Genomic DNA, 15,498 nt, shown 5'->3' on the forward strand with positions numbered 1-15,498 from the left:
AGGTGCCCTGAGGTAGGTAACACTGTCAGCTTTGTAAAGTCATTAAGATTCCCTGAGGTAGGTAACACTGTCAGCTTTGTAAAGTCATCAAGATTCCCTGAGGTAGGTAACACTGTCAGCTTTGTAAAGTCATCACGATTCCCTGAGGTAGGTAACACTGTCAGCTTTGTAAAGTCATTAAGATTCCCTAAGGTAGGTAACACTGTCAGCTTTGTAAAGTCATCAAGATTCCCTGAGGTAGGTAACACTGTCAGCTTTGTAAAGTCATCAAGGTGCCCTGAGGTAGGTAACACTGTCAGCTTTGTAAAGTCATCAAGGTGCCCTGAGGTAGGTAACACTGTCAGCTTTGTAAAGTCATTAAGATTCCCTGAGGTAGGTTACACTGTCACCTTTGTAAAGTCATCAAGATTCTCTGAGGTTGGTAACACTGTCAGCTTTGTAAAGTCATCAAGGTGCCCTGAGGTAGGTAACACTGCCAGCTTTGTAAAGTCATCAAGGTGCCCTGAGGTAGGTAACACTGTCAGCTTTGTAAAGTCATCAAGGTGCCCCGAGGTAGGTAACACTGTCAGCTTTGTAAAGTCATTAAGGTGCCCTGAGGTAGGTAACACTGTCAGCTTTGTAAAGTCATCAAGGTGCCCTGAGGTTGGTAACACTGTCAGCTTTGTAAAGTCATCAGGGTGCCCTGAGGTAGGTAACACTGTCACCTTTGTAAAGTCATCAAGATTCCCTGAGGTAGGTAACACTGTCAGCTTTGTAAAGTCATCAAAGTGCCCTGAGGTAGGTAACACTGCCAGCTTTGTAAAGGCATCAAGGTGGCCTGGTGTAAACACTGCCAGCGTTGTAGTGTCATCACAGTGCCCTGATGAAAGTAACAAGCAATTTACGATTTCGTCAGCCCATTGAATCTGCAAAACCACAAAGACATCAAGTTATGCAGGATACAGAACCATTGTACGGTCTTCAGAACTTCAAAATGCACTGTAACATGCCCTGGTGCCAGCAGAAACCAGCACAAAGCCAATTTGCCTTAGTAGAAACAGTTTCCTTTTCATAATGAGATAAGTAGTTTCTTTAGATGTTCTCCATCTTCAGATCAACAGCCACGAGTCGGTATCACTTGTGTTTGAGGGGAAGATCATGGGTAGAGGAGAAAGAGTTACCATCTTCAACGGCAGCAGCGCCCAACTCGGAACCCTCAGTCAACCTTATGATATTCCAATGGTATCCATCATGGCTGATGGCGTAGCAAGAGTTGATGCGTAAGATGGATCATGAAAGCTTATAGCGTCTTTGTTAATGAGTAATGTTTGCCTATTTGTTTGCTGTTCAACGCTGTATTCAGCAGTAATCAGCAGTCTGTAAATAATGGAGTGTGGACCAGACAGTTCAGTGATTGACATTATGAACATCGACCAACGCAAGTATGGGTTGCTGAAAACCTGTTCTACCCCGGATCTTCATGATGGGTACCTTCATATTGACGTTATGGCTGTCGTTGCTCGACATTTCTTGAAATTTTGACCAGACAACATCACTTTGCACACACTTTCATATTTCATTACTTACACCTGATGTCATCACTGATGTTCAGAGGTCCATTCAGATAATTTCCACAGCTATTTGCCCTTTGTGGCAAGCTGAATCTGTTTCGGCAGAAAATCTAGGTTGGTTATTCTCTTGCATTGACAATTTATACTCACACGCAAAAGAAACGCAAGTGGTTTTAAGGAAATAGGTAACAAACACGGAACAATAAATTTAGCTAGTTTTAGCATGTAGTGAAGCCTGATGATGTTATCAATATTTTTGGTTGCATTTTAGAAGCCCCGAGTAAAAACGCAACATAAAAAACGAATCGACAAAACGCACAATTTCAATGAATACATGGGTATCATGCACCCATTCCTCGCGAAATCGAAAATGTACGAACTGTCACGAACTGTAGTGGGTATAAAACTGTGGCCGATTTTTACCTACCACTGCTTGGTCAACAATGCCAAGCCTAACTCAAATTCAGAGAAACCGGGCTATCGGACGTTTGGAAGCTGGAGAGTCTGTCCAAGATGTTGCCTGTCATTTCAACGTTAACATCACCACAATTTACCGTTTCCTGCAGCGATACAATGCTACACAGACCGCAGATGATCTTCCTCGGAGCGGTCGTCCTAGGGTCACCACACCTCAACAAGATCGGCAGATTACCCGTCAACACCAGCGACATCCGTTTCTAATTGTAAGTGAAAGTGCTCGACAGACAATAGGAACACATAATCGACACATTAGCCGGGACACTGTGATCCGACGTCTCCGTTCCAACAACCTCAGATGTCGCCGACCAGCACTTCGTCCTGTTCTCCAACCACGGCATCGACAAGCACGTCTTCAGTGGGCACAGGGTCATCACAATTGGCATCATCGTGAGTGGAGGCGTGTCATCTTCTCTGACGAAAGTCGCTTTTTAGTCTCCCATGCAGACGGAAGAGTCAGAATTTGGCGGCGTCGAGGTGATCGTTTCGCTGACAGAAAGGGTTCCTTGGGGTGGACCTGGCGTCATGATATGGGCAGGGATTGGACTTGGACCCATGTGCTTTCTGAATGTTGGTCAAGGTCGGGGACGCGGCGTCACTGCTCAGCGGCAAATCGACCAAGTGATCAGACCCCACGTTGTTCCATTTTTTGCACAACACCAACAACACATTTTCCAGCAGGAGAACGCTTGTCCCCATGTTGCCAGAGCTACCATGACCTTTCTGCAACAACACAACATCCGTGTTCTACCGTGGCTAGCCCTCAGCCTTGATCTGAACCCTATCGAACACTTGTGGGATGAGGTTCAAAGGCGTCAGCACAATGTGCGCCCAGTCCCTACAACTGCCGATGAACTACGCACAGCTGCTCTGGATGTGTGCTCTAGGGCCTTCACAAATCGTCTGATCCACTCAATGTACAGGAGATGTGTGGCAGTGATCAATGCTCATGGTGGTCACACCAGGTATTGACTGACACTTTGGGTATTGACCCGAAACTGTGTAAGCCCTTAACATTTGAAAAAAAACACTATTATGTCATCTGCCTTTTAATCCATTAAACTGTCTTCAGTCAATTTTTTGTCAATCTTGCCCTATTAGTATTTCTTGTCTTTACTGTTGAAAATAAATAACATGTATACTGCATACTCGACCTGCGTTTCTTTTGCGTGTGAGTATATATTTACTTTCCTTCTTATATAATCGTCTACAAGGCGTTTCTTTTAAATTGTGTGATAAGAATTTGGTTGTGACAATAGTTTGCTCTTCTTCAGTGTAACACTCGACCTTAATGAGAACAGTAAAACGGTGCCTATCCAGCTTACATTATACGGGGCTATTGACAACAGAGACAGGTGCAAAACAATCTTAAAAGCAGCTGAGGCAGCTTTTCGTACAGTAACCAAAGACAACGCCGGCAACAGCGTCGCCCAGGAACAACATGTACCTACAGGTGTGACCACACAAGTCCCCAGTAACGTGGGTACAGGGAATGCTATTCCACACCCTGCAGCAGGCCATGCAGCGTCACCCCTCGCTAGTCTGCATTATGACCCATACATACAAGTTGATAGCCATCGGCAGAAGTTAACACAGGATGAGGTAATTTGGGATTAAATAACATATCTTCTTGTCAAAGGTAGACATGTGAAGGACATTTCAAAATATACCCTCAAGCATCATATGACGCATTAGTGACCATATGTGACATGATGTCCGAAGCAATTCCCTAAATTGACTTGTGCAAGAACAAATGACTTGCATTTGCATGTGTTTGTGACGTGTGCGGTTGGCACTGTTCGCTCACTTTTTCACGAACGCCTAGTATCATCGCTATGGTAAAGTGATTCATAAACACATGCTCATGATATAGTCGGAAGTACAATCTCAAATTTCGCATAATTATGGAAACCTTTTTTGTCGCTTTTATTGACATTTCCAGCTTACAAACATCAGCACTCAGTACAATGTTTATAGTCTAACCTTTTTATTTGTCCCTCAAGATTATCAGTGCTATAGACCAGCTGTTTGAAACACTTAACGAAGGGGACAAGACAACAGAACGAGAACCAGTGGAGGTAGGTTATGGTGTGTGCAGGTTGTGTGAACATGTAGATCAGTGTTCCGATTGTCAGCAATCAATTTTCACATGCCGATTGAAGAATGATGCATCAGTCCATTCATGACCATTAACACCACGTGCTGTTTCTGGTGAGGCTACCTGCACAGTGGTGACTGGGCCATTGTCTCTTTGTGACGTCTCTTTCGCCAAACACTGCATCAGTCACTGATTGTCACCCTCAGGTTTATATGTTACAGTTAGAGTGGTTATCTTGATGTTTTACAAAATAACCAGATACAGAGTCTTACAATAGCATATATAAAGGTGAATGTTATATGTATGTAAAGAATGACTGATTGGTATGTAGTCACGCCTACCCCACTACTCACTACCCCATCAGGCTGTGAGGACGCCCCTGTATCCCCACCAGAAGCAAGCCCTTCACTGGATGATGACCCGGGAAAACGAGGAAAACCTGCCACCATTCTGGGAGGAAACACCCAGTGGCCATTACTCCAACATACTTCTTAATCACACAACATACGAAAGACCACCTAGTATCAGAGGAGGTAAGACTGCTGACTCAGCTGTTTGATACAAATAATACAATGTTATAGGCATAATACTGACTGACCCTATGAGTTAGCTGGAACACTACATACATCTATATTTTGTGTACTCACACTCTGAACTATTAATTAAATTATGAAATCTACTCATGCTGAGAAAGATACTACTCTTTGATGCTGCCAAACTTTGTTTGCACCAGGTATTCTGGCCGATTATATGGGGCTGGGAAAGACACTGGAGATAATTTCTCTGGTACTCACTAACTTTGTTTGCACCAGGTATTCTGGCCAATGATATGGGGCTTGGAAAAAACACTGGGGATCATTTCTCTGGTCTCACTAACTTTCTTTGCACCAGGTATTCTGGCCGATGACATGGGACTGGGAAAGACACTGGAGATCATTTCTCTGATACTCACTAACTTTGTGGACAATCGGCCACTGGCTCTTCCTGTGCCTGGAGTACCTCGAGTCAGAAGAGAAAAGGTTTGATTGGTTCTAGTTTAACATTTCATTCAAATAATTAACTACACAGGTGTCCCTTGCATAAAATATGTAATTGATTAACACCCTCTTCACAGTTCAATGACAAATATAGCATTGTCATAGTTAAAGGTGTATATTGTGTTTACTGCTTGCACTATAATATCCTGACAAGCAAAACATCAGTCTTTAAAAGTAATCTTCTTGTCATACTTCCTGTGTGATGTCTATGTAAAACAGATGTATTCTTTACTTGATCACTGCATTATATTTTGCTCAAATCACAAAAACAATGTTTGTTTACATAGCACCACACAGGTTACTTAGATTATATCTTGTGTGTAAATTAGATCGAGCAGGAGCAAGATCTGTGTTATATTACTTTGTTTTTTGATTCTTTAAAACTTTCTGTACCTTGCTGAATGTGACATATGTTAAATATATATCTTACTGATACAATGAGTCGAACCCTATTATTTCAAGAGGGTTCACTTATCGTTTCGATTGATTTACGTTTTATCATCTCTCAGATTCGAGTTAAAAGGCGACAACAACAGAGCAATGTCATTCAGATAATCAACATGTACTTCGGCAACGCCCCTATTATAGGCTGTTTCAGAAAGTTACTCTAGAATGGAACCATCAGAATCCAGATCTAAGAGTGAAACCAGGGTTGCGGTCGCAAACAACAATGATGACATGTTCCAGAGGTTGCAGTCATATCATGAGTTCATTGACCAGATGGATGAGGAGCAGCCAACAAAGAAGACAGCGTGTCCTACAAAGCTACGTTTTGGGAAGCCTGACAGTTCCAATATTGAGACCAGTAAGATAAATCATGAAATCCATTTAACATGGAACATTCAAAATCAGTGAGATGTTCATGTTTGTTGAAATGTATGATGAATTGTGTTTACCTGTGTGTATTGTAGAAATGATGAATATATTGTCATTGAAGCAGGGACGGTGACAACAAGGCTTGATGACATGAGTGACGTGGGGAGCACGCCCGCCAACAGAACTATCAATAGGTGAGTGAGTGAGTTCGATTCTACTCTGATTTAAACAGAAAGCTCAAAACAAGTTTGAGGATCAGATCATAGATGTTTTGAATCATTTGAAAAAACTCTCAGGTATTGTGCTTACCAAGGGACGTAATCTGATGTGAATTTGAAATTCGAATCCTTGATGATCAGAACCTGGGCCCACTTGCGCAAAGCGATCTTAGCGCTAAGACTACCGTAAGCCTATGTTAAGGTATGAGAGTTACGATCATCTTAGCACTGAGATCGCTTTGTGCAAGTGGGCCCTGGACCCGATCACTGTTAGTTTGAGCACCCTCGGCCACAGGGCCGCCCGTGTCCCCTGTCTAGGTGGGCTATGGTGGCATGTTTAGACGCAATTTAGGCTACTAATAGACACAAACACAAGTATATCCATTCTGACGGGGCTCCTGAAATAACTTTGTCTGTCTGGAAAGCAATTGTTATTCCTTGCTACAATACTTTTACCTTCGGTGTAGTCTCAGTGTTTATGGACTGTGTCTTGCATTTTAAACATACATGACCACTTGGACACGGTTACCATTACCATATGGCATGCTTGTTAGACCTTTGTATTTCATTGCGAATTTACATTCCAGCACCATGCAGAGAAAGGCAACCATTACAGAATTAGTAGAGCCAACGAATGGAAAGAGGAAATGCTTAGGTATATTTGCATTGTATAGTATAAACTCTCTGTACAATGTGTCATTTTCCCATATTTACTTTAAGAGTCATTCAGTGGTTTTACTCATGTGATATTTATACAGTATCTTAATGTCATTATCTTAACAATTGATTACGTCACATGTAATACTGATATTGATTATCTTTCAGTTACTGAAACGGATTTAGTTAATGAGAAGGAACTATCGAAACAAAGAAAACTGCAACTTGACAGTCTCCATTCAGAATCAGGATTTTCTGCTGTGTGCAATGCACAGTCGTCCATTCACACTGACGTAATAAATGTTGGCGTTTCATCAGATGTTGACAAACAGTCGAGATTCAGTGGCAATGTTGGTAGAATGGAGGATGAGGGTGTGGATGCATCACGTAAGATCCAAAGCGACATGTGTGGAGAGAAATATCATTTTTACGATGAACTGCCTGATCTGGAGGACGAGGAGTTGTGTGATGAAGGATCTGGTGCCGGTGAGTGTCTGAAGATTCTGTCAAAGTAAACATATAAAATTTCTATATATCACGTTATTAAGTTGTGCACATTTAAACTGGAAGGCAATATTAGATTTATCATGTTTCTCAGTGGTCATCAGAGATAATTCATTGATTTGTCTTTTCAGATTTTATGACAGCTAATCATTGTGATGAAAAAGGGCGAACTCTCTGTGAAAAAGGCGACCCACGTGGCACACTGATTATCTGTCCTCTGTGTGTCCTCAGAACCTGGCAGGTGAATCACAAATCAGTCTTGATATGTATGCTTCCATCCATACTAACATGTATCATGCCCTCAGGAAACTATGTTTCAGAAGCTGAATTGAAACAATTTGATGTTTATATTGAAAGAAATCACAAGCTCAAACAGTATAGAGACTGTATTTGAGATTTGCTATAGCCACATGTATTCTCGAAGGCAAAGGCTTTTCGTATTTGAATCGGTGTAAATGTTTATGCAAAAACTCAAGAAACCAACCAAATGTTGCTTATGTTACATATATTCGAAAGAATTTGCTTCAAATGTTTTCTTTGAAAAGGCCGATATCCGACCCCTTATCAATTCCACTCAAAGCAATCTTCGGTTCAGTTCAGGAAAAAAATCCACATTTAATCTTTTTGATGAGATTTTAAGATGCTGCACCTGGGAGAAAAACACAGATAACGAGCTAGCGGAAGGCTCAAATCTGGTACCTCACAGCATGAATGTACACGTCAATTCATCGTCCTCAGGAACACCATATACCATTTATGGTTACATTATCAACAAAATAACCATGTCAGAGATCGTCACTGTAGTCACTGACCGCCCACCGATGACAACCCCTTTCCAAGAAATATGGTTTGAAACCATGCATCTCCAACACAGATTCAAGATATCAACTCTCACAGACCACACCATCCCATGAAACAGACGCGTATCTGTGAGGACTGTCTGACGACGTCTACGCATCCATGATATCTGTGCGAGGCGCCAAAACGGCAGATCCTGAGAGCAGACTACACTTACGGAAGGGTCTCAACTGACCCGATGGCAGGATCCGTGTCTGCGGTGTGGAGGCAAAAGTCTTTGGAGGTGGTGGTGGCTTCTATGATCTGGGTTTGGAATAAAGGCTACAGGAAGGACACAAATGATTCCGAGAGAATGGTTTGTGATACTGGTGAGAGATTAAGCAAACGGTCGTTTTACCGTTTTTTCAACAAGACAGATCTTGAGTAACACTATTGCATGATAACGTCAGCTGTTACAAACGATGAAAGGTGAAATGAAAAGACGTTTGCAACGTCTTCCAAATCCCCCAACAAAGCTGCAGGAACTCATGCTTATCCTTCCTCAGATATGGAATTCCTTTCCTCAAGCCTTTCTTCATGGTTTACTGGACCCGTGAAGATCTTGGGCAGAATAGGAACCCATGCTTCCCGTTTAAAGTGACTATGCTTGTCGTAAGAGGCGGGTGGTCAGACTCGCTGACTTGGTTGATGCATGTCATCTTATCTGAATTGAGTGGATCGATGCTCATGGTCAATCAGTGGATTTTCTCGTCCACTTGTTCTTGTTTCCAGACTGCCATATATCTGGACTATTACTGCGTGTGGTGTTAAACAACAAACAATCGGAAACAAAATCAATGGGAATAACTATACCAGGTCCACATCAACACAAAATGTGGACAAATTCTCTGATGACTGTGTGATTTTGCCTCTCAACCACCTTGTGTTTCATGACTCAATTTCATGTGGCAGAATCACTCTTCACATAGACTGTTGCTCGTAACCTTCAGACATGGCTCTTTCCAGGAGATACAATACCACCCATATCAGTAAATGTTTTTAACGGATTCTCTGTTTTTCATAAATGTCACAATTACTTTTGCCTTTGAGAGTAGTAAGCTAACTTTTGTGCTCGATTAATACAACATGTGTTGTAGCCATTATATGTGCATATGTATTATCCCAAATAACATAATGACACAGGCTTGGGTGTTAGGTCTGATTAATTTATTTTCTGCCGTGATTAACCCGACACCCTGGAACAATGAATACAATAATAAACATCAAAACCGAAGCAGATTAATTAATAATCTACTACACTTATAAGCTATACATGATATATCATTTATAACATTTCACAATTATAAGCTTAGATATGTAAGTTTAATGGATTTACACATTTAATATAAATATGGTACAATAAATATAATATTATGTTACAATGCAAGCAATATATAAGTATACATATATATATATATACCCGGTGAATCCCACTTGGGTGTATTTGGGTGGTCACAATCCCTTGTAAATAGATCAAATCCCTCGTGAAAACCTGTTCATGATATAAAATACATCATGAAGGTATTTTTATCTACACACATGAACATTACATGTCAACTATTATCAAATTATTAATACACAATGCAAGTTGCTGAATACACAAATGTCCTAGATTAACACAGACCCACATATAGTGAAATGAAATATATCTAGTATACATATACTCACCATGCACACACTAATACTAGTAAATGTGACATGTTTAAATATAATTAAGGATCTAAAAAGACATTTATTAAACTTAAGTGATTTGCATAATTATACTGGCATAAAATACAATTATAACTTTAACTACTAACCTTTATATAAGTATATCCTTTCTTCCAGTGCAGTGCACAGTGAAGTATTAATGCCAAGTGCAGGGTGAAAACAAAGGGGTTTGAAAGGGGGACACAGAGATTTAAAACTAGCCAATCCAGAGGACGCCTGGGCTTACACTCTGATTGACCACCAAGCAGTTGACTGACCCACTAAGTCAAACATGACATTAGAATAGGGCTTTAATGATAATACTTGACTTACAACTACTTAAGTATGCAGCCTGAAATGAGAAATACAATAAATAATTCTTGATTACTGCAATATCTGAAACATACAAAATACCATTAAACGCTAATTAATAAAACATGATTAATATATACAGAACTACTATCTACCACACATGATAGGAGGGACAGTCAGTATGTCTTACTTCTTCTTGTTTTTACATTCAATACTTTTGAGATGACCGTGAAATGAGTATAAATACTCTCTGAAATAAAATTCACTACAAAGAATGAAACTACAACAGCAGTGAGTAAATTGTGCATTCACTTACCACCTCACCAACCGTACCCACATACTTCCTTTAAATCATCATAAATGGATGTCTTGATCAAATGAAGGTCATGTCAAACATATTTTGTGTCTCTTGTTCCATTTGAATGATAACTTGGTGCAAATTTATTATTGCTCTGTATTTCAAAGGATCAGTTTGAAGAGCATGTCCATCCTAACATCCACATTGACGTTCACGTGTACCATGGCTCGAAACGTTGTAAGGATTCCAGTTTTATTAAATGCAAGGATGTCGTAATTACAACATATGGAATTGTGCGCAGTGAATTCAAGGTAGGTATAGGGGACTTAGCATCTTTGGGTTCTTCAAGTAAAGCAAAATACTCTTGGTCAATAATATGTGAACTGCATTTTGATCCAATTTAAATTGAGGAGATTAAAATAAGGAGTCTAATTTATTTCAATCAATCCATCTAAAATTTAGTGTCACTTTTCAGGCAATATGTATTATATGTTCCTTTGCATGTGTTTGTGACGGATCGCACCTGTTGGGCAGGATACGTTTACAGCTTCGTGAGCGCCTGGTACCATCAGTAGGTGATTCATAAACACAGCTCATGAAATAGCCGGAACCAATTATCAGCTTTGCTCAATAATAATAATAATAACGACAGATTTATATAGCGCTGGTATCCAGTTCGAAGAACTTCTCAAAAGCGCTTCATTTGAGTCTACACAAAAGAGCGACATTACACAGCTAGGAAAACACAAAGCCTCAGTACTCCAAGAAAGATTTGGTGAAAAAAGAGGTTTTGAGTCTTGCTCGGAACAAAGAAGGACTGTCAATGTTCCTGATATCCAATGGCAGCCTATTCCATAGCTCAGGGGCAACATTGGCGAAACTCCGACCTCCAAAAGTCGCCGTTCTAACACTAGACACAGAGAGTAGGGACTGGCAGCTTGATCTGAGAGATCTCCCAGGCACGTACTCTTCAAGAAGCTCGCTGATATAAGTTGTTTTTTTATTGTGTCTTCCATTGAACACGATCAGCTTCACTTTATACTGGATTCTCTCATTGATTTTGAGCCAGTGGAGGTTCCGTAGAATCGGTGTGATATGGTCAAACTTTTTGGTTTAGTAACAAGCCTGGCAGCACAGTTTTGAACTCTTTGAAGTTTAGTCAAAAGGTTATGAGGAAGGCCGATAAGTAGTCCATTACAGAAATCTAGATGTGATAGAACACATGCGTGAACTAGAGAAGCAGCTGTTTTTGCATTTATAAACTGGCGAATCTGTGCAATATTCCTGATGTTCAGATATGCTCGCTTGCAGATGTTATCCATGTGAGAAGCCATAGATAGTGATGAGTTGAAAATCACACCCAGGTTACGAACTTCTTTGCCTGGAACGTTCATATTGCCTCCGATGTCGAGACAAGGATAGCTCACTCGGTTTCTGATGGCGTTGTTGCACATAAAGAGAACTTCAGTTTTGTCACAGTTTAATTTGAGAAAATTTGTCAGCATCCAGTTCTTCACGTCATCTATACAGGTCGGCAACCTTTGAAAGGATTTTTGCACTGAGTGAAGTTGATTCGGTTTAAAGGACAGATAGAGTTGTGCGTCATCTGCATACAGATGAAAAAGTATTCCATGATGTCGGGCAATATCACGAAGTGGAGATGCATAGATGGTGAATAGCACTGGTCCTAACACTGAACCTTGAGGGATGCCATATGCAAGCTTCAATTTATCGGACAGTTTATCCTTAATCTGCACTGATTGAAAGCAAGATGAGAGGTATGATGTCACCCATGAAAGGGCGTCCTCAGTCACATTAAACCGGTGTTTTAATGTTCTGAGCAGAATACCGTGATCTACAGTATTGAACGTTGCCGAAAGGTCGAGTAGTACTAAGATAGCACCGCCATCAGAATCAACATCTCGAAGAAGATCACCATGTACTCTGATTAATGCTGTCTCTACACTGTGACCGGACTTGTATACAGATTGTAAACATTCTGCCATTCCCGTTTTAGCAACGTGATGCGTCAGTCTCTTCACAACAATGCGTTCATTCACTTTGGATATAAATGAGAGGTTGGAGACTGGACGGTAATTTTTCAGTTCATTTGCATCCAACTGAGCATACTTTAGATCATCTGGAACGCAGGATTCCTCGAGTGATTTATTCACAATGCGAGTAATGGCAGGAGTGAACTTGTCAAGGCACTCACCGATGACTCGTTTGATCTCTGTCTCTGTTGTCGGATGAAAATGATTTAATTGATCTGTGGACATTGGATATTACGTATCTTTGGATTGGGTTGTACAGGTTTTGAAGGAAGGTCTGTAATGTTCTTTCTGATAAGTCAAATCTTTTCTGAGAAGAATCTTGAGACGATTTCAGGTTTTTCTTCATCAGTTGTGTCATCATCTGGTAACACATGTGGTTTGGCTTTGTACAAAAGTCGATTTGTTATCCTGAAGATGTCCTTTTTGTTTTAGCATTATCGATCAGAGAATTGAAATATGACCTTTTAGTCTGTTGAATGAGCAGCGTAACAGCCTTACGTGCAGCAGGATGCATCTGTCTGGAAACAGTCAGCTTATTCGAGCGCATTTTTCTCTCCATTCGCCGACGATGTTGTTTTACTATACGGACATCCTCATTGTACCACACTTCATTTTTATGGAGAGTTACAAACTTTTCACACTTCTTTCAGTGGCATTTAGAAGTTGGTGTGATGAAGTAAGACGAGTTCTATGGATGAACAACTTCTTTATTACAATTAGTGCGACGTTTCGGTGTAGATCCTAACACCTTTATCAAGCAAGTGATGAATAGTGCTAAACAACATAGGTATATATACTTTTTGACATCAAAGTTTATACAGTAAATTGATTGGTGGACAGAGAGCTGATTAAAATAATAGGAAGCAAATGGATGACAAATGAACACAGAGTCAACAAGCAGACTGATTGAGATGATGGAAGCCAGTGGATTAATTGGATGGACATAGGGATTTAGCAATTAGGTGATGGTAAGCAGGCGGGATGTAATAGCCTTGGTCTCTGTTCATTGCTGGCTGGATCCTTTTGATGTAGATGGCTTCTAGGAGTTTCCTGATTTTGTAGTCTGATTGAGTGTTGGCCAGGATCTTGATGTTGTTCCACTTGATGTTGTGGTGGGTTTGGGTGTGGTTGGCGATGGCTGATTTTGAGTACTGAGGTCTTGTGTTCTTTTATTCTAATGGGTAGGGGCCTGGATGTTTCTCCTACATAGGAGTCGCCACAGTCACATTGTATGTGATATACGGCACCAGCTGGGTCTTCTTTCTTTTATGTAGAGGGCTTGCCATTGGCACTGAGGATGTTCTGGATTGTCCTGCCTCTCTGGAATACTGTATCAATGTTGGCGTGGTGTTTGAGCAGTCTGCGGATCTGGTGGTTGGCTGTTCCTATGTAGGGAAGACTGATGGCAAACGGGGCTGCCTGTTGTCGTGGAGGCCGCTCTCTGGGGCTGAGGATGTTGTTGATTGTTTGTTCAACTAGGCTGGTAGGATAATTGTTGAAGTTAGTAAAGACATGGCGGAGGTGGTTGAGTTCAGTTTGTAGCTGATGTGGCGTGGAACAGATGTTGACGGCACGTCGGGCTAAGGTGGTGATAATTTCTCTCTTGATTTGCGGTGGATGGTTATTCTATCTATCTATGAATGGGGGCACGGGTGGCCCAGTCGTCTAAGGCGCCGCGATTCGCTGTAAAGTGTTGCATCCCTTGGACACGCAAGAAACCTATGATTGTGGATTCGAATCCCAGTTCGCCCTGATTATGTTTCTAGATTTGTCAGCACAGCGAATCGCGGCACCTTAGACAACTGGGACACCCATGCCCCCTTTCCTTCTCTGAAAGATGGGAGGATCCGAATGTTTTTGTGATAGACGGAATCAGCTTTATTGGCAATGTTGCTTGCAAGAGGTGAGCAGATTCGGGGAAGGAAGTGTAGTGATGTGGGAAACAGTCTCTTATGGGCAACTGAAAAGGTGCATTATTGCGTTATTGTGTTATTAAGATCGTTTGTCCTCATGGCGTCCTCGCTCTGCATGCACCAGGTGCCATTTTTCATCATGACAATGCTTGTCCCTACAATTCTGTCAGTATTTCATGAGATACCATGAACGTACTACTTTGGCCGCCATTGAGGTCACCGGACCAAATTGAAGGGCTTTAGTGTGCGCTTTATAGACGTTAATGGACATAGAATCTGCAGCAATTTTGCCAAGCTCGTCAGGAAGAATAGGCTGCCATTCCACAATGTGTCATCTGCAGGCTTCTTGGTCTTATGAGCATTGTACGCAAACTTAGTCTCTTGAAAATAAAGGTGACTAAACCCTTTCCATATTCAGAAGCAATCTCTGCCAAAAGCAGAGTTGATTGTACGATTGCGACTATATCATGAGTATTATTGCCACAGTATTCTGTGATTCGAAGGGAGTATTTTTGGAAGATTATTCTTCCCCGAGTGTGAATGTGTGGGGTTTAATGGTGCTATGAACAAAATATCACAGGGTGTGATAATGTGGGAGGAAAGCTAGGTATTTACCACTTTGGTGAAACCCATGAGCATGGGTATAATGCTGAAAAACCTAGAAACATAAAGGGGACATACCAGGATTAAAACCAACGATCACACTCAAGTCAGGGTTCTGGCGTGCCCAAGGGACACAACTCTGCACAGCTTAATTGTCAACATATTGAGTGAAATTGAGGGAGTATTACTTATGTGAACACATTATAGAGTGAGTGAGTGATTTGGGTTTAACGCTGCTTTTAACAGTATTCCAGTTTCCAGTGACACCCACGAGCAGGGATATGGTGCTGACAAACCTAAAAACATAATCGGGGCGAATTGGGATTCGAACCCACAAACAAAGGTTTCTTGCGTGCCCAAGAGACGCTAGTCTGCATAGCGAATAGTGGCGCTTTAGACGACTGGGCCGCCCGTGCCCCTTAACAGATTATAGAA

The 15,498-nt window shown here is 41.2% G+C and overlaps 1 protein-coding gene across 10 annotated transcripts in view; it reads left to right on the forward strand.

Moving 5' to 3' along the window:
- LOC125374014 (helicase-like transcription factor) overlaps window positions 1-15,498 on the forward strand; it is a 34,943-nt gene that overhangs the window by 9,565 nt on the left and 9,880 nt on the right. For 5 of the 10 annotated variants that reach the window (XM_048384702.1, XM_048384701.1, XM_048384700.1 and 2 more), the window contains 11 exons: window positions 1,093-1,259; window positions 3,302-3,629; window positions 4,031-4,105; window positions 4,490-4,658; window positions 5,017-5,144; window positions 5,751-5,967; window positions 6,100-6,172; window positions 6,784-6,851; window positions 7,022-7,339; window positions 7,489-7,598; window positions 10,661-10,804. In XM_048384702.1, the coding sequence (XP_048240659.1) occupies window positions 1,093-1,259; window positions 3,302-3,629; window positions 4,031-4,105; window positions 4,490-4,658; window positions 5,017-5,144; window positions 5,751-5,967; window positions 6,100-6,172; window positions 6,784-6,851; window positions 7,022-7,339; window positions 7,489-7,598; window positions 10,661-10,804 (1,797 nt within the window). The remainder of the gene's footprint in view (window positions 1-1,092; window positions 1,260-3,301; window positions 3,630-4,030; window positions 4,106-4,489; window positions 4,659-5,016; window positions 5,145-5,750; window positions 5,968-6,099; window positions 6,173-6,783; window positions 6,852-7,021; window positions 7,340-7,488; window positions 7,599-10,660; window positions 10,805-15,498) is intronic. The other 5 variants (XM_048384707.1, XM_048384706.1, XM_048384705.1 and 2 more) reach the window with 3 other exon arrangements.

This window comes from Haliotis rufescens, unplaced genomic scaffold, assembly GCF_023055435.1.
Source record: "Haliotis rufescens isolate VD_foot unplaced genomic scaffold, xgHalRufe1.0.p SCAF_50, whole genome shotgun sequence".
Classification (NCBI taxonomy): Eukaryota; Metazoa; Mollusca; class Gastropoda; order Lepetellida; family Haliotidae; genus Haliotis; species Haliotis rufescens.